Here is a 19,363-nt window from a genome sequence, read left to right as displayed (position 1 = left end):
GCCGACCACCCCGGTCAACCCGACCGCGTGAGGCCGGGAAACTGGAGGTTGTTAGTGACCTGCGACTAGTTTCGTGTGTGGTGGTCACGGTCGTGCCTGAGGTTAGGAATTTAGGGCTGCTTGGGGCTTTTCGAGAACGGTCCCACGACGTCCAGCCCCAAGATAGCGAAAAGCCGAGAGAGTGGTATGGTTTGCAGTGCCCGGGCTGCTAGGTTGGTATTCCGGTCGTGGTGCTAGCACGACTAGCATCTTTTCACTTGTTCACGAGCATCCTGGAGGGAGGTGGGAGATCCGGCCTCCACATCTGTCTCCGAGGATGTTAGAGAGCGCTGTGCTCCCCTCATCCTGAGCGATGTACTTCAGTAAAGGGTCGTTGCTCCCTTGGTGACAGAGACGTCCCTCTACCAAGGAGGATCCTCGCGGTTAGCCCGCGTGACCTTTTCTGTCAATACATCGTCGTCAGGGGTTGCTTGATTCTGAAGGTAGTCCGAGATCTGATCCATCCAGGTCGTACCCGAATCGAGCAGGGCGACCACATAATGGCCACCCGAGGTCGACGACACCGAGGGAGGCATTGCCTCCAAAGGTGTTGCCTCTGGTGTTGCGTTTCTAAGCGGAGCATCCCTTCCGCTTCGGCCTGAGACTGCAGTGGTGGTAGTGTGAGTCTTTTTCTCAAAGATTCCGACCGGGACAGGTTCACAAGAAGAGGCTAGACGGGTTAGCCCATCGGCCAGGGAGGAAATCCTTGCGAGGGATGTGTGTGACTTCTCGGCCGATGGAGCGTTGCTCTAGCTTTCTCACTTCGGAGAGGTATGTCGTCATCGTTGTACGAGCACTGAAGACCCCTTGGCGACGGGGTTACACCTAGTAGCGAGTCCCTCATCGCTAGTAGGTGTTTCTCCCCGCGTGGGTAATGCTCGTGTTTCGGTTAAGAGACCCTCATACTCTGCTTCGTATTTAATAACTGGAAAAAATGGAATTGAACCATGTACCTGACGATGCATGGTCCTGTGCTTGCTCCTTCCTGGTCAGGGGGAAGCATGTCCTGCTTAGCAACCAGTACCGCTTCCGTGACCCCTTGAAATCCTGCAAGGTACAACAAGGATTCCCCCTTCTGATCAAAGGGTGGTCAGTATCAGGAAAGGGAGAGGGTTTCCTTTCTGAGACTCAGGTAGGCTGCCTTCCTTACTAGTACTCTGTGGGGAGTGGTCGTTACTCATGACCAAAGTTCGAGGTGTAGACCCTTCTGTTCGTCCTGGGGTTGAACCTGCTTGGAGAAATGACACACGTGATTAGTTCCCCGATATTCTTTTGCCGGATTGAATCATACCTACCCAATAGTTTTGGTTCACATCATGGGGCTGGGGGTAGCAATCCTTACGCGGTGAGCGATCCTCCAGGTGGGGCTACCACCAAAAAAACCCGTTCCCACAGAGCTTGCGATCCGTGAGCTCTCCTTGGCACCGGGAGCATGGATGCCTCAGCCGCCTCCCGGAGCCTTCGGATCCTGATCCGATGTCCTGAGTTTGGGACATACTGGCTCTATCTGGGTCGTACCCAACAAAGAACACCTTACAACAACTTGAATCCCGAACTTGGAAACGCGCCCCCTACCTGGCATGCCAAATGTTGAGGGTAAATCCCTTACAGTGATTCTGGGGTATGTTGTGGGTGCGTGATCTTTGTTCGGAATGCGTCTGCTGAATCTGGCTGTGTATGTGCAACTCAAGAACACCAGCGTTTATCCAGGTTTAGGCCCCCCTCAAGGTAGTAGCCCTACATCCTGTGTATTCTTTTCTTATGGTCTAAGTGGGGTATAGATGATGTTCTTTCCCAGCCACCCGCCCTTGAGATCCTGGTACTCCTACCTTTATATATGAGAGGGAGAGAGGACTTACACGTGAGTCATGACATAGACACAGGCCTAGCTAAAGCTTTCCACCTAGGCCCATCATTACGAAGAGCGAACGTATCCTATTTGCTCTATGGCGCCACAGAGCCTATCCCATCGCTCCATCGCCTACGTCATCTCGATCGCCCAGACTGCCATGTCCTGTCCCCACGCACCGCTTGTGCACTTGCAAAAGAACTCCTACCACTCCTGTCAGGTCGTCCCGTAGTGTTTAATGCTACAAGATGAGTCACGGCCGCTCTACGCCGACCACGCCATGGACGACCGGAAAGGGGGCCTAGGGAAGAGAACTACTCAAGTGAAAAAGCATTTATTGTGATTAAATTGCTTATACACATACCTGCCCCGCAACCAGAGGAGACTGGTCGCGGGGTTTGCTCCTTCGACTGGGGATTGGTCGCGGAGCTCAGTCAGAGAACCTGGTTGCAAGGTCATTGGCTGGTCACGCGATTGCTAACTGGTCATGTAGGAGGACCACAGTTCCGGACAAAATGTGGCATACGGCACCTGCTAATATCTAACCGGCGTGGGTCCACCCACGAGGGGACCCCACTATTCTTTACACCGACAGGTTATAAATTATGGAATCCTGCAACATAAAAGATGGTGATTATCAGGAATGTTACCTTTAATGAATCTGCTATGTTGCCTATTGCTCATGTTCAAAGTCAACAGAGTTCTAGCATGCAGATGGAGTATTTTATTAATGTAGAAAGTACACCAAATGTTTCTATCCAAGAAACATCTATTGCTTAAAATTTATTTATTGATCATGATTCGTCTAGTGTTCAACCTTCTTCTCCCGTTGTACAGCCTACATAACATTCTATTGCAGTTGACAGGCCTAGAAGGCAAATTAATCCACCCAAAAGGTTAATTGAGGAGTGTAATATTCTTGCTTTTTACTTTGAGTTGTGTAAAAGAGGTTGAAGATAATGCAGAACCTTCTAGTTATAATGAGGTTGTAGCGAACATGACCCTTTTAGGGCATGTATATGATTTTGGTGATTAATGACAACATAGTCAATTAGACTAACATGTTTATCAAATATATGCTTTAGTAGGTCTCATAGATGCAACACATGAAGAATCAACTAAAGTAGGACAAAGATTTGATTGAATTACATAAGTTCAAGAAAAATGTACACAACAGATGGTCCGACGCTGAAGAGCTTGTATATGCCAGATTGCGTTGTCAGAAATGGGAATTTGAACTTCTACATGTTGGATGTTCTAGCGATGAAGTGTTGAACACGCCAGAGTGTTTCTCAAAGGAAGATTTGGAGTTGTACACGTCGGATGGTCTGGTGTATAGACCGGAGGCTTTGCCGGAGCAATATCCAGAGGGATTTCCTTAGGTTCAGTGGAAGAATGGGATATACACGTCGGATGGTCCGATCCTTGCATTGGAGGAATTGCTAGAGAATTCATAGAGATGCAACAGCTAGTTAACGGCTAGTGATAGCTGGCAACGACAGGTTGTGAGTGGAGGATACACATCGGATGGTCTGGTGTGTGGAAGTGGTGCACACCAGAACATTAGTCGTTCACGAAAAATATGATCGTTGGGGAAACAGCTAGTTCACAGGGTTAAGGTTATAAATACCCACCACTCAATCATTTGAGTATGTCGAAGTACAAAGAAGCTCACATACACTTGAGAAGACATTCAAGACACCAAAGTGCTAGAAGTGATCATCCAAGGCAATTAGCACAAGATTATGAGTGATTAGCGCTATTAGGCCTAGAGAGAGTTGTTGCTAGTGCGTGGGTTTAAGGCATTTTGTCGCGCCCTAGATCCGGCCTCCGTCCCGAAGTCCGCTCCAGAAGTTTGGCCGTCTCGGCCACCCTCCGTCACGTCGCCTGCCGTCGGCCATTGTCGCGGAGGTGATGGCGATGAAGATGAAGACGGCTAAGGGACGTATGCCCGGGGACGCTTCCTCTTGTCGCCTAGGGTCACCGGCCTGATGCTTTCGGCTACGCCGCCTCGCACTCCGTTGTCATCCACCCTGGGGATGTGTATGGTCCCGGGGTTCCGACGCCCCGGACAGTCCACCAGCCCTTGGGCGTCGAATTCCGGCATTGAAGCTTGCAGAGCCGCCCGGCCAGGGTCTGCACAGAGCGCCAGCTCCTCGCGTGCAGGACCGCCCGAGAGAGGTTGTTGATGCCGGTCACCACCTTCAGCAGGGTCGCCAGGGCCCCCTCATCGAGGTCCCTGTCTTCGCCGATGCAGGTCCTCGTCAGGTCGCCCGAACCAGTGTACATCCACGCGAAGCAGGCACGCTCCCACAGCGGGGCCAGACGGCGGCGCAGGTAATCAGAAACCACCATCAGAGAAGTAAGCCCTGCCCGGCGCAGGTCGTCAATACGGTTCAGCACCGGGCGCATGCGCTCGTCCTCCACAGGGGCCACCTCCCAAATCAGCCTGTGGGGCTCTGTCAGTGTTTGGGGCAGCGTGAGGCGGTCATGGGGATTAACGTCGATGTGGACCCAGTCCCGGTGCCAGTCTTCCCATTTGGCGCGCCAGCTGTTGGAGAATGAACTCCTCAAGCGGGGATCCTGAGGGACCCCGTTTGAGATTCGGCTGAGTGGATGATTCTGAATCTACCTCGTACGTGAAATTAATGTGAGTATATTTGAGGTGTAGGCGGGGCGGATGATTGGATGCTAGTGGAGTAAATGCTTGAGGGATTTTTAGACAGGTTCGGGCCGCACGGAGCGTAATACCCTACTCCTGTGTGTATGCTATAAATGCTCTGGGAATGCCTTTCTCTAGATCTCTCGTGTTACAAGGTTTTCTGTCTAAGTCTAGAGCTTCGATCTTGGAGCGCCGATCTCTCTGAACTTTTGCTTTGCTTCGTCCTTTGTGTATCCTGATTCTGAGACTTGTTAACTGACGAACTTCTCTGAGTCTGTTCTCTTCTCTGGGGGTGTGCTCCCCCTTTTATATCCTGTCGGGGAGGCTTGGCGTGCCCAGAAAGGAGGGCACGAGTCCCCATGAGCTATAAATGAAAAGCAACCATCATGGGGCTGCAGTTTGATGTTACGGGGGGTTGAAAATGCGTCCCCGATCGGTCCTGTCATCATCGTGCCACCTTTTAGCGGGTGCAGCAGGGGGGCCCACCGGGCAGCCACTGAGCAACCCCGCGTGCCTACCCGGTCAGAGCAGGCCTGACACAGCAGGGCGGCAGGCGATATGCCTCAAGCCCAGCGACGATATCTCCAAGGCGCGCCAGATGACGCGCGATGGGACCCGTCGCATTAAATGTCCCCACGCCTCCCTGCCAGGCGGTGGTAGGGACTGACAGCAAGCGTGAGGGGAGTGGTTGGAAGTGATAGGCCATGCTCCCTCTTAAATGCAGCATCGGGCCTCTCACCAATTGACACCTCACCGCTGAGCCCTTGTGGGGTCCACTGGCAAGGGGCTTCTAAGGTCCTCGGGGAACTCTGGTTGCTCGGAGACTACTGTTCGTAACCCCGAGCACCCTCTCCCAGATACGTCTTTTCTCGGTCTTCGGGGAACTCGGGTACTCGGGGACCACTGTTCATGGCCCCGAGTGCCCTCTCCCGGAACTATGTCTTCTCGGGTCCTCGGGGAACTCAGGTACTCGGGGACCACTGTTCATGGCCCCGAGAGTCCTTTCCCGAAACTGCCTTCTCGGGTCCTCAGAGAACTCGGGTACTCGAGGACCACTATTCATGGCCCCGAGCACCCCTCCTGGAACTCTTCTCGGGCCTCGGGGAGGTAATCCCCAAGGGATGGCGCCATGTGGCATTCTGCTGTCCTGGCCTCGGGACTCAGGGACCCCTGGTTTCCATGTCACCGACAGGTGTTGTTAACAACTTTTCTAAGCCGTTGGGTGAATAACTAGTGCGCGGGTTTGAAGCTATAAATACTCCTCCACTCAGTCATTTGAAGACGTCGCATGGAGCTGGAATCCTAAGAATTTCATGTATACTCCCTCCGTTTCGCAATGTTTGTCCATGGCCTCGGGAGTATCTGTCTCAAATTGTTTGTCCATTGCGGTAACCAAGGATGCTTTATGGTCCATTTTCCTGCTATACCCTTAAGTGCATGTATGCATTTACTCCAACGCTGGTGAGTTACTTGCTCTCATTCTTGCATTGATTAAGGGTAGCATGGTCATCTCTATATATTTTTTCACTCGATTTCAGTATTTCTTGGTTTGTATGTAATGGTGGGCGTGAACAAACATTGCGAAATAGAGGGAGTAACTAAGAAGACATTCAAGCCACCATTAGAGAGTGGTTAGTGCTTATAGGCCTACAGAGTGTGTTGCTAGGTGATTGCTGCCTAGAGAGTGGATCAAGGAGTGATCCAAGCTTGTACCTCTTGGTACGCTGGTGCCTTGGAGTCTTGGTGACTCGTCATCAAACTTGTTGACCCTCCCAATAATGATATGCATGCTTATATCAAGAATAGGCTAACACAAGGTATATTTGCGTAAATACGAGTAAAGAAAACAATTGAACTTTAAAAGCATTGAACAATTATTAAGTGAATGTATCTCAATTAATCCAAACATTAGACTTCACATAAAACTAATCATCTTGCAAACCATAATCAACACCATAACCATAACTACGACCAAACCAAACCCATATAATCATGTGAGGATCTAAGTCTCCCATAACCGCGGGCACGGCTGTTATAACAGTTTTACACTCTACAGAGGTTGTCCAACTTTTAGCCACGAGTCATGATACCCATGTTGCCGTGTTTGCAAGACACTTAACATGCGCTAGTGGCGTACTGCCAGGAGAATCACTACAAAGCATGGTCTATCAATTAGGTCCTGGTACTCCAATGAATACCAGCCATGTGTCTAATTGATATGCCAAGCTTTACCCATATCGACCTCGTGTTTGGTACGATATTTCTTGGGTTGTCGCTCTACGAACCAGTCGTTATATGTGACACTTAGGCAAATACTATTCAATAGGGAAATAACCATCATAAAGCAAGAGGGAGGGAAAACATATGTCACAGCCAACCTAACCAAGAGAAACTACCTGCCTGGAGCGTATCCACAAGCCCACCGCATTTGCCATTGAATACACTTACCATTACCAGTGTACCATTCTTTTCCCAAGTCCTAGGGTTTTATATTACTATATCAAGTTCACCGTCATCATTGCATATGTCCACTAATCATGTATAACACACTTCCCAACATCTTGACAGCATGTCTAAGCAAATCTACCCATGAACGACACCTAACCATAACCCACTTAGGCTTCAAGGGATGATAAGAGAAAAACTATGTAAACCCTAACATAGGTGACTACCCATCATATTAACAGACACTACATGCCATTTGTAAAACAAAATATTTAAAAAATATAGGCTCAAGATGATCAAGGAGTACACTTGCCTTTTACCCAATGTTGTTCAGTGTTGTCGAAATCTTGGTCATGAAATCCCTCGAACAGTTGCGAAGCATTGTCTACTAATCATATTTTCTATCGACAAACAAAAGCAACATTGAATAAACACCAAATGAACTCCAAGTTGCAAACACAAAAAGGAATAGAATGATAACCAAATAAACTCCAAGTTGCAAACACAAAAAGGAATATAATGATAGACTAGGATCTTTGATTGGGCTGGACCAAGAGAACATAATTTGACTGAAGTTCTTACGGGGAAGGATAAGGTTGTAGGGATCTAGATGTTACTAAGGGTAAACTACTATAAAGATAAGTAAATTAGTACTTGAAATTTTCATGGTTGGATAGATCATGTTTTTAGGAAAATTTCAGCGTAAGAATCACTAAAATCGGAGCTAAAATGGAGAAGATATGAAGGATCAAAGTTCCAGGGTTTTTCTGCAAAAGAGCTATTTTCTAGAATTTCTAGAATTATTTTCGCACTGGAAAAGGGGAATTGTTGACTAGACCGTTGACTGGGCGACTTTGGATGATGTGGGTTGACACGTCGGCAAATATGCTGATGTGGACGATGATGTGACGTATGAGGTGGCTGGGATGCTGACTAGATCAAGTAAGACACATGGCAAAGGGTGATTGGCCATGAAGGGGTAACTTGATGATCTAATCTTGACCTTTGATGATGGATCGGTCGGCTGGGAGAGAGAGAAGAGGGTTAGGCTGCCGGTCTTGTTCCCATCGAGATCCATAAAATCGACTCCAGTATCCTCAAATAGATCATCTAGTGTCAACTAAAAGCATATCGCATCAGAACTTCATCCTGAAAACCGACGCGACACCATACCAGACAGAACTACAAGTAAGAAAAGTTTTTGTCAAGGACAACATTGGAGGATGAACGGAACAGAAAGGAATGGCACAGGTACACACCCACTGGGTTGATCTATTTTCCTGTTTGGAAACCTCTTTCCAGAACTCTTTTTGTCAGCGGGGACCGGGCGGTAGGGGGGAGCTTGAACACGACGTAGACTCACCGGAGGACAGTTGATCTTGGGTTCCGACAAGTGGACAGCGACGATGAGCAGAGGAAGGGCAACATGGAAGGATTGTGAGCTCACCTTGATTACATGTCGGTGACAGGGTGGTCCACAGCGGCACGACGACGGCGAGGAGATGCGACGCAGTCGGATCTCATCGAGGTGGGGTCTCCAGCGGTCGGAAAGCAAAGGAGAGGTCACGGGAGTGCTCAATGATCGACGACGGAGCTCTAGGGTACTTCGGCGATGGCAATGAGCAACGGCAAATGCAGATCGCCGAGCTCACCGAGGAGCATCAATGGCGGGCGACGGGGCTAGGGTTTGGCGACTCGGTGAGGTTGACACGGGGAGGCGACAGTTTGTGGTGGTATGGAATCGGGGCGCACTCGGTCGCTTTTATAGGCAGAAACACGAGGAATCCATGGCGTGCACGCCAAGGAGAAGGGCGCGGCGTGCCGAGTCCGAGCCAGACTCGGCCGGAGAAGATGACGGGCGTGGAGCTAGACCAAGGTGGATGACAGACGCACGCTGGGCCAGGCGCTCATGTAGGAATGAGCCATGGGAAAGAAGATCGGGTTGGTGGGCTGGTTCGGCCGACCCAGGTGGAAAGGGAAGATGGGTTGGGCTTTGTGGATCTCCTACGTAGACTAGGGGTGGCATTTATGCCATCGATACCACGGGATAAATATCCTTGTGCCGAGTTTGCTCTCTCTACCTTATTTACATTTTCGTATTTACATTCTTACAATTTACCTTCTTAGATAGGTTGCAAGCGCTTTAATCGGTAAAGTATACACACTAGATAAATCTAGAGCATATTTAAATAGAAACTGAAATAGATTTATCTTGTGTAGTTTTTTTGGAGCCCAATAGATTCTAAGTGTCATAATTCATCCCCTCTTAGGATGTCACCGATCCCTTCAATTGGTATCAGCGCTAGAGCTCATACCTAGCTCTTCAATTTGTGTTAGAGCTTCACACCATTTCATAAGGTTTCACCAAATCAAGTGGCATTTGAGCCTTAGTCTCATTGTGATCGGTTAGGATTCATCGTCTAGTGAGTTGTGACGTCTAGGATTGGGATGAATTCTCATAGTGCTCCACTTTTTGATGGCACAAACTTCACATGGTGAAAAATTCTGATGACTTATTATTTGCAAGTCTGAGGGTTAGATGTTTAGAGAGTCACCGAGGGAGGGATGAGGCAAGCATTCCAACAAGGAGAGGCAATTAGATGCATTGGTAAAGAGTATAATTTTATCATCTATATGTGTTGATGCATTTAATCATGTTTATTCTCTCACCAATGCACATGATATTTGGACTAGTCTTATTGAAATACATGAAGGCACAAAGGATGTGCGCAATGAGAAATATCATGTGCTTGTTACTAAGCTCAATGGCATCAAGTAATTACCCCATAAAAGTGCTAATGATATGTATTCTTGTTTGAACATTCTTTTTAATGAGATCAATGGGTTAGGTTTGACGACAATTGAAGATGATCAAGTGGTGAGAAGAATACTTCAAACTCTTTTTCCAAAGTACAAGTTGATAGTCTCCATCATCTATGAAAATAATGACATCAAGAAGATGATTCCAAGTCAAGTGCTCAGCAAGATCACCGCCCATGAGATAACAATGAGCAAAGGGGTGGAAGCTTCTTCCTGATCCAACACCAAGAATCTTGCTCTCATAAGCAAACAATCTCAAAGCCAATACATGAAGGCAAGGATGAAGAGACAAGAGCAAAAGTCAATCTCAAACGAAGATGATAGTGATCAAAATGAATATAGCTATGAAGAGGATGATCAAAGAACATCAAATAATGAAGAAATTGATCCTAAGATGGCCAAACTCTTATCAAAATTAGATAAGACCATGAATAGGATCAATACCAAGGTTAATCATCCTATCTCTATTGAAGATTTGGTCAACACAATTGATCATATCAAGAAAAAGAAAAAGACCAAGAACAAGAGGGAGAAAAGGGGAAGAGCCAAGGTATTCGCAAGCATAGGAAGATGAGTGAGCGACGATGAAGACTCAAGCTCAAGTGATGAAAGCTTCATCATCCTCCCCTCTAAGAAAAGCTCTTCCTCAAGGTCATCGCGCAAGTCATCTCACAAGTACCTTATGGGCAAAAGTATGGATAGCGATGTAAGTGATGATGAATCCAATGATGATTCTCCTTCCTATAATGAACTCCTTCATTTGATCAATAATCAACAAAGAGCCCTTAAGAAACAACCAAAAGAGCTTAACAAATTCAATGCACTTGATAACATTCATTCTACCTTTGTTTCTAATTATGAACAATTATTGAGCAAATTCTATTTGCTAAACAAGGAGCATGATGATCTTAATGCTAAATTTGAGTGCATTGAATCTCAAACTAATGTCCTTTTGAAGCAATCTACCTCTCTATTTAATGTTAATCCTATAGTAGATGATTCTACTTCTTATGATGATTTAATTGCTTTATCTAGCTCACCCATTTGCAATAAAATTTGTGTTGAGAATATTATTGTAGAATCATCTAACAACCTCATTGCACAAGAGAATTATGAGCTTAAGCAAGAAGTGAAGAAACTTAAGAAAGACCTGGCGAGTTTAAAGGGCAAAGAACATGTCCAACCTCCTCAAGATAATCATGCTTTCATAGTGAAGAAGCTTGCGGAGGGGTCAACTGTGACATGCTTCAAATGCCATCAAGAAGGTCACAAGTCCTTTCAATGCAAACAAGTGAAGAAGGAGACTAAGGAAAAGAAGAAGATGGCGAATCTCTCTAACAAGACCTCTAATCTCTATACCAAGCTCAACTATAAGATCAAGACCAAGAGCAACCACTACAAGCTCAAGAAGAAGGACAATAACAAGGTGGTTGCACACATGATTGGGAGAAAGGATTGGAGGTGGAACCAACCCTTTTAGGTGCCCAAGGAAGTCATCACCAACATGAAGGGGTCCCAATCGGTTTGGGTTTCAAAACAAGACTTAAAATCCGAAGCGGCTATGGGGATTTAGATATTTAGCTCACAAAATGAAGTGAAGGTTTAAGCAAAGAAGTCAAGTATACAAATTTGGGCGCTTTGATGAAAATCATGGTCGTCGTATACCAAAATCCCCATCCAAAGGTAAAAAAGATAAATGGTAGCTAGACTTATGTTTGTGCATTTTGTTTTTTGCTTCTAACTCATTTGCCTCGTCTAGGATTGCATATGCATATTTTAATTTATTACAATGCCTAGTGTTAGTTTTTATATGGTAGGTTGCTTGTGTTTATCTCTAACTCATAAGCAACCTATATGGTTTATTAGTTATAGGTTCATTTCATGACACTAGTTTTTACAATTGGTATCTTTCATATACCATGATCCAAGCTATAGGATAAATCCCCATTATCATCAATAACAAGTGTATATATCTCACAAGTATTTAACACTTGTATGCATACTTTTAGATGGAGTATATACTATAGGTTGTGATTTTGAGACTAACATGTATTGCAAGTTGTATGTTTTGTAGTCTCATGAAGAAAACTACATGTCCCCAAATGTATACAATGCTCAAATGTTTCAATTGGTATCACCGTCAAATCTTTTATTCATTTAAGCTACCTCCATGTATAATATAGTTTAAACTTCATATCTTGATATATTGTCTAGTTGTGCATATGTTTCTTTCTCATCATATATATGCACACATATAAGGAAAGTTTAGACTATATGTAAGTTTCATAAATTATGATCCATGTGCTTTCATAGCCTACAATTGATATCATTCATTTGTAGTGATATCCATACAATTGGTATCCTTTTAATTGGATCATGATTTGTAAAGCTCTCTCTCATGTGCTCTAATATTTTTCCCTTTAAGGTCAACATGTGCATATAGCCTTTTTGATCCATATTATGTGAGTTTCAAAAATTATGATCTATGTGCGTCCACAGCCTACAATTGACATCATTCATTTGTAGTGATATCCATACAATTGATATCCTTTTAATTTGATCATGATTTGTGAAACTCTCTCTTATGTGCTCTAATGTTTTCCCCTTTGAGCTCAACATGTACATATAGCCTTTTTGGGAGATTGTTGATAAAGGGGGAGAATTATAATGACCAAAGAAATATTCAAGTTTGCAAGATGAACAATGTGAAGGAGATTGTAGCAACTAGCAAGATATCTATGAATATCGAAGTTGACAAAAGAGGAGAAGAAGAATAAGCTCTTGCATGGGTCAATCAAGGGAGATAGTGACGATGGAGAAAGGGGAGCCATAACAAAAGGGGACTAAGTGGTAAGAGCATGCATTCAAATAATGTGATAAGACTTTGTGCTCGCTTACGATCTTTACATTTAGTATTATTTATTATTTGCCACTTGCTTCGGTTGTGCTGTCATCAATCACCAAAATTGGGAGATTGTAGCGAAAATGATCATATTAGGCCATAAAATGACAATATAGTTAATGTGACTAACATATTTGTCAAAAATATATGTTAGTAGGTCTCATAGATGTAATACATGAAGAAGCCACCGCAACCGAGATAAAGTTGGACTGAATTGGAGAAGTTATAGGAATATTTGCCTCACCGGATGGTCCAGTGCTCTGGGTGTTGAACTCACCGAAAAAATTCTTCCAAAGAAGGGTGTTGTGCTGAAGAATGAAGGCTAAGCCTCACTAGATAGTCCAGTGATCAAAGCATGGCAACACCGGAGTGTTTCTATCCAGAAGGCAGAATGGAACAACCCACCAGATAGTTCTGTGATCAGATGAAGATACATACCGAAACATTTCTACCAGAGAAGGTTGCAGTCATGGAAGATCGAAGATCAACAGGTCAGAAGGTCTGGTGATGAAGCAAGGCTACACCAAAAGATACACCGGACAATGAACAGTGCAAAGAGGCAGAATGAAGTTCAAGGCATCGGATAGTCCGATGTTAAAGTGATGTGCACCAGATACTTACACCGTAGCAATTTACATAGAGAGGATGCAATTGGCTCGGATGCTAAGTATATATTCACCGGATAGTCCAGTGATGGAGATAAAGTATACACCGTAGTGTCCAATATTCACAGAGGTTTGATTGCTACCCAGAGAGTGGATAAAGGAGTGATCCAAGCTTGTACATCTTGGTATGCCAGCACCTTAGAGTCTTGGTGACTCGTCGGCAAACTTGTTGACCATCTGGCTTGGTGTGGAGCAGCGACGAGAAGCATGTACAAGGACGTGGTAACCGTTGACTTGGTGGCTCAAGCTTCGAAATGATCATAATGGCAAGGAACCAAAAGAGAGGCTAGTGGTGGACCTTGCCTTAGTGGCTCATCCAGGTTGAGGCTTGTCTTTGTGATTTGGTGGCTCAAGAACTATGATCGGGTACTGACCAAGAGCATATCCTTTGTGGAGATCCAACGTGGACTAGAGGTGATATTCATGTCATCGATAACATGTGATAAATATCCTTGTACCGAGTTTCCTCTCTCTACCTTATTTACGTTTCCGCATTTATATTTTTGCAATTTACCTTCTTAGATAGGTTACAAGTGCTTTGTTCGGTAGAGTAGACATATTAGATAAATTTAGAGCACATTTAATGAAAATTGATATAGGTTTATCTTGTATAGTTTTTTTGAGCCTAATATATTCTAAGTGTCCTAATTCACCTCCCTCTTAGGACGTCACTGATCCCTTCAACATGTCTAGAGTTCCATATTCAAGTACAATTGGTTCACTTATGTATGATACGGTCTGCTCTCGTTCTGATTTATCTCATGCACTGAGTGTTGTTAGTAGATTCATGGCTAATCCTAATAAAGAGCATTGGAAAGCTGTTTCGTGGATTTTTAGATATCTGTGTGGTACTTCTAATGCTCGTTTGCAGTTTAGAAAATTTGGAGATAAACTTGTTGGTTATGTTGACTTAGATTATGCCGATGATTTAGATAAGAGGAAATCTCTAACAGGTTATGTTTTCACTCATCTTTTTGAGTGATTAGCAACCACGTACGTGTCTCACATATATGGAATTAATAATATTATGATAGTAGCTAAAAAATTTCAAAAGAAAAAATAATTAAAAAACTAAAGACGCACTCTATAGATGGAAAAAATAATAATATATTAATACTTTTTAATATTGTGTCTATTAATTGCATATTTTTAAAACGATCTAAAGTTTTCAAACAAAATGATATAAAGTTTTCAAACAATGGAGTGGACTAACATTAAATATGAACTGTTTTATGAGGTAAGATGTACGATGGAGATGTAATCGTTTATTTTACACGAACGTAGAAGTATAGATGAACTCGAATGACCTGTCCTGTCTGGATTAAAGATGTTCAAATGGGTCGTGTCTACTGGGTCAGCTCGAGGTACGGTACTGTAGGTATGGCTCAGGCACGGCACGAGGTCATGGGCCGTGCCTGGGTCGAGCGCACAGCACGACGGGCCAGCACGGCACGGCCCGGTCGAGTCGGGCCGGTACAGGCACGGCCCAGCCTAGGCCGGCACGGCCATGATCCGGCCCGGCATGCAAATGCCCGGTTATTTTCTATTTTATATATATATTTTTAATTTTGTAGCTATTTTTTATCTATTTTTTTATATTTTTATATATTTTTATCTATTTTCTATATATTTTTTCTATATATTTTATATATATATTTATTTTCTATATATTTTTTTTATCTATTTCGGTCCGCCGGGCCGTCGGGCCAAAATCGTGTCCGAACCGACCTGGCAAGGCACGGTCACCGACGAGTCGTGCCGTGGGCCGAGGGGAGGCATACGAGCCGACACGGCACGACCCGTTACAGTAGATAGACCGTTCGAACCGTGCCATAGCCGAATCGTACCGAGCCGGATCCGTACCGAGCCGACCCGAATGACCCATTTAGCCATATTTAGTGTGGACTTTGTCCTGCTCTCTAAACTGCTGTTAAAAAAGGTCTTTGAGTTCACATGGCGCATGCTTGTCTCTCCTCTTTTTCGCTTGCCGGCTTCTTGTGGGGTTCCTTCTCTTGGGGGTCAGGCCGGCCCCCCCTCAAGACAAGCGTCCAGGGATGAGATGGAGCCCCACTCATCTTGCCATGGGCAATGGTTCCCTTGCCCGTATCTCTGAGGTACTGCCTTTTGATTTGGTTTGTTTCAGTTAATGCTGTCGTGGCTGGAGAGATATCTCCATTTGCAGAATCGTTTTCTTTGCCTCGTGTAGAAGACTATTGAGACGATTCTTGCTGGTTCCTTGCATGAGGTGTTCTTGGTTCATCTTTAGATTCTCTTTCTTTCTTCCGCCGATATTACGTGTGAATTTGTGGTTTCCGTTTCCTTTGTTCTTCTGAGGTGCAGTAATCTTGAATCAAATGAGTAATTGAGAAGCTGGCAGCTCTAATCCTAGTCGAATCCAATTAATTCCTCACGCGTCAGAATGGACAGTTCTTGATAGCACTAGTAATTACTCGTCTTTATTCCTGCCTTTGATTGCTTTCACATTTTAATTCACAGTGCTTCTGACGTTCTGTCAGATTTGTAGTTCTAGCATTTACTGTCAAGAATTAGCATGAGTCACCAAGAAGTTGTTGATTTTTGCAGGGCAATCAGTCCCGTCCCCGGTAGGCGATAGCGGGTGCCCATGGTGATGGAGATGGGGGGATCGAGGGAGTCGTTCTTGCCGCTGCGGTGGGAGAGCACCGGCGACCAGTGGTGGTACGCGACGCCCATCGACTGGGCGGCGGCGAGCGGCCACTATGACGTCGTCCGGGAGCTCCTCCGCCTCGACGCCAACCTCCTCGTCAAGCTCACCTCCCTCCGCCGCATCCGCCGCCTCGAGGCCGTCTGGGACGACGATGCGCGCCTCACCGACGCCGCCAGGAACCGCGCGGCCGTCGCCCACCGCCTGCTCCTCGACTGCGAGCCCGAGGAGCCCCGCGGTGGCGCCAACAGGCTCGTCCGGGCGGGGTACGGCGGGTGGCTGCTCTACACGGTGGCCGCGGCCGGGGACGCCGGGTTCGTGCGGGAGTTGCTCGGGGCGCAGCCGCTGCTGGTGTTCGGCGAGGGGGAGTACGGCGTCACCGACATCCTGTACGCCGCGGCGAGGAGCGGGTGCCCGGAGGTGTTCCGGATGCTGCTCGACGCGGTGCTGTCTCCAGCGTCGTGGTCGTGCCCGACTGTTGAACACCAAGACGGTGAGGAATTTAGGCGCGAGGTGATGAACCGCGCTGTGCACGCCGCGGCGAGGGGAGGCAGCCTGGAGGTGCTCAGGGAGCTTCTGCGCGGGTGCTCCGACGCCGCAGTGTACCGGGACGCGCAGGGATCGACGATCTTGCACGCTGCGGCCGCAAGGGGACAAGTTGAGGTGAAGCTTGCTACTTCTGCTTTTCAATTTCATTTTATATTTTTCTTCTTCAAAAGATCTTCTCGAATTCATAGGTGTTATTAGCTATGAAAGGTCTATGGAAGCCAGTGTCACCTGGACACATTGTCAAATTTTTTTTTCGCTGAATCCGAGTCGGATTCCAAGTTGTATTTCGTGTGTCCAAATTTTCTTTGCCGAATCGGGCACCCGAATCCGAGTCGGATTCTGGCACCATGTCTGTCTCCACGTAACACTGGTGGAAGCTTGATTTGATTGAATAAGCAGTCTGTTGAACTTTGTCACCAATTCATCAAATAGACGTAGAATTGCAGCTATGACATATGGATCATTCTTTTGTTGACCATCTACTATGCTAATTTGGTTGCCTAGGAATACAAGTCTCGTTTGTGTTTGACTTGATTCTCTCTGTAAGTTCATCCTGTGAACATGCCAGCCAGATTGTCAGCAATGTATCCTTTATGTATTTTTAGGATAGATAGAAATTTGTTCCATGATAGTTTAATTCGGTAGAAGATGCCCTCAGTTGAACATTGTCACCAACTGATCACAAATTTACTATTGCAGCTCCGATCTATGGAATTGATTCTCCATTTTTTTCACTTCTAGGGGCTATGTTGGAATCCTAGGAATTATATCTCTGTTATGTTTGACTTGATTCTTCTTGTAAGTTAATGCTGTGAACATGCTTGCCAGGTTGTTGCTTGATCCTCTGAAAGTGGAATATTGTGGCATGTTTTGATTAAACTAAGAGATCTCTTTAGTTTTACTAGTTGGCATTGACGTTCTATGTCAACATACTTAATTAGATAAGGCTGCTTGCTATGAAAGTCTCTTAACAAACCAATAGTTCCGGTTTACTTGGAAGCATGTGAGTTTATGATGAATTTTTACCATGTTCTTCTTTGGTGATTATCTACAAAAAATACTTATTGACATGCCAAGTTAATTATACTTATGTTGCTTGTATGGAACATTTTTTTTTGGTTGTGTTGTGTTCTTTGTTTGAAGGATGATCCTTCGAACTGATATTAAGTGTCATCAGAAGTTTCTTTTTTTTTTCTCTGTCATTATATTTTAACTAATAGTGACTACCTTTCTTCAAGGACTACTTACTGAGTGCTAATCTGAAGTTTATACTTTGCATTGCAGGTTGTTAAGGATCTCATTGCATCTTTCGATATAGTCAACTCCATAGATGATCAAGGGAATACAGCATTGCATATAGCAGCCTTTCGAGGCCATCTGCCTGTGGTCGAGGCCCTCATTACTGCATCATCATCTCTAATATCAGCTACAAATGAAGCTGGTGACACGTTCCTTCATATGGCATTGACTAGCTTTGGGACGCCTGGATTCCGAAGGCTCGATCGTCAGATAGAGCTTGTGAGGCAATTAGTCGGTGCAACGATTATGGATGTCAGCAGCATTATCAATGCACAGAATGACGACGGAAGAACAGTTCTTCACTTAGCTGTGGTTGGCAATCTGCACTCAAACCTGGTTGAGCTCTTGATGACTGCAGCATCTATCGACCTCAACGTCCGCGACAACGATGGCATGACTCCTCTAGATTTACTCAGGAAACAGCCGCAGACGGCATCATCTGAAATACTCATCAAGCAGCTTATTTTGGCTGGTGGAATCACAAACTCAAGGGACCGTGAGGTCAGGTCTACTATCGCTTCTCAGCTGAAGATGCACTGCATTGTAGGAAGCCCAGGGACATCTTTCAAGATTTCAGATGCTGAAATTTTCCTCCATGCAGGAATTGATGTGTCAGGCATCAGCGAAAGAATAGCATCGTTTTCTAGCGTAGGCAATGGTGTTACTGAAACGCATGAGCGTAAACTGAAGAAGCTGAATTCTTTTCAAGATGCAGCTAAACATCTCAAAGTCATATTCAGATGGCCTCGCCAGAAGGAGAAGAAATCAGGTGGAGGCCGGACGGACTTGGATGATGATGCGTTGTCAGTGAACTCTGTCAAGAGCTGGAGCCACACAGAGACTCCGACACCGCTGAGGCAAAGGTATTCCAGGGTCAGCTCCCTGTTCAACAACAAGAGGACCTTCGCAGCCAAGAGTTCGCCAAGTTCAGCAGGGAAGAAGAGTGGAGTGATAGAGCCTGAATCTCCGTCTGCTTCTGCCTCTTGGTCATCATCATCATTGGTTGATAAGATTGAAGCAATCCATTTGGACAAAGAGCAGACATCTCCTAGTGCCAGTGGGTTGATCAGGCATACACCTAAGAAATATGGATCTCTGAACAGTAGACTTATGAACCAGTCCTTGTGTCTCGGAGCACAAGGTTTCAGTGTCGAGGACTCGACCTCGGGGCAGCGGTCGAATCGGATATTCAGACGATCGCATTTGTCAGTAGCCTGATTACATCAGTTAGCAGATGGGTGCCAGAATTGACACGGCTTGTTCCCTTTTGACATCACTTATTACAACGTCTCTGATACTAGATACGTGTTTATTGAGTTTACTTTGTGTTTATGTATGTAACTATTACTGAGTTGTACTAATGTCACGCGCTTACCATGCAAGTGTAACGTTTTGATGGCACATGAAAGTAAATGAAGGCGTAATAACGAAGTAATTTGATTTTGGCATA

At 45.4% G+C, this 19,363-nt stretch overlaps 1 protein-coding gene across 7 annotated transcripts; it reads left to right on the top strand.

Moving 5' to 3' along the window:
* Positions 1 to 15,333: 15,333 nt before the first annotated feature.
* Positions 15,334 to 19,363, top strand: LOC133884374 (uncharacterized). 7 transcript variants are annotated; one of them, XM_062323757.1, is made up of 3 exons: positions 15,334 to 15,496; positions 15,975 to 16,728; positions 17,899 to 19,363. In XM_062323757.1, the coding sequence occupies exons 2-3, from the start codon at positions 16,006 to 16,008 to the stop codon at positions 19,129 to 19,131; spliced, it is 1,956 nt and encodes a 651-aa protein (XP_062179741.1). In that variant the 5' UTR covers positions 15,334 to 15,496; positions 15,975 to 16,005; the 3' UTR covers positions 19,132 to 19,363. The 7 variants fall into 7 exon arrangements, with proteins under 7 accessions (XP_062179741.1, XP_062179740.1, XP_062179742.1 ...); XM_062323756.1 differs by having other exon boundaries at positions 15,966 to 16,728; XM_062323758.1 differs by having other exon boundaries at positions 15,907 to 16,728.

Source organism: Phragmites australis, chromosome 11 (genome assembly GCF_958298935.1).
Source record: "Phragmites australis chromosome 11, lpPhrAust1.1, whole genome shotgun sequence".
NCBI lineage: Eukaryota > Viridiplantae > Streptophyta > Magnoliopsida > Poales > Poaceae > Phragmites > Phragmites australis.
The sequence above is the reverse complement of the archived record's forward strand: the minus strand, read 5'-3'. Positions and strand labels throughout refer to the sequence as shown.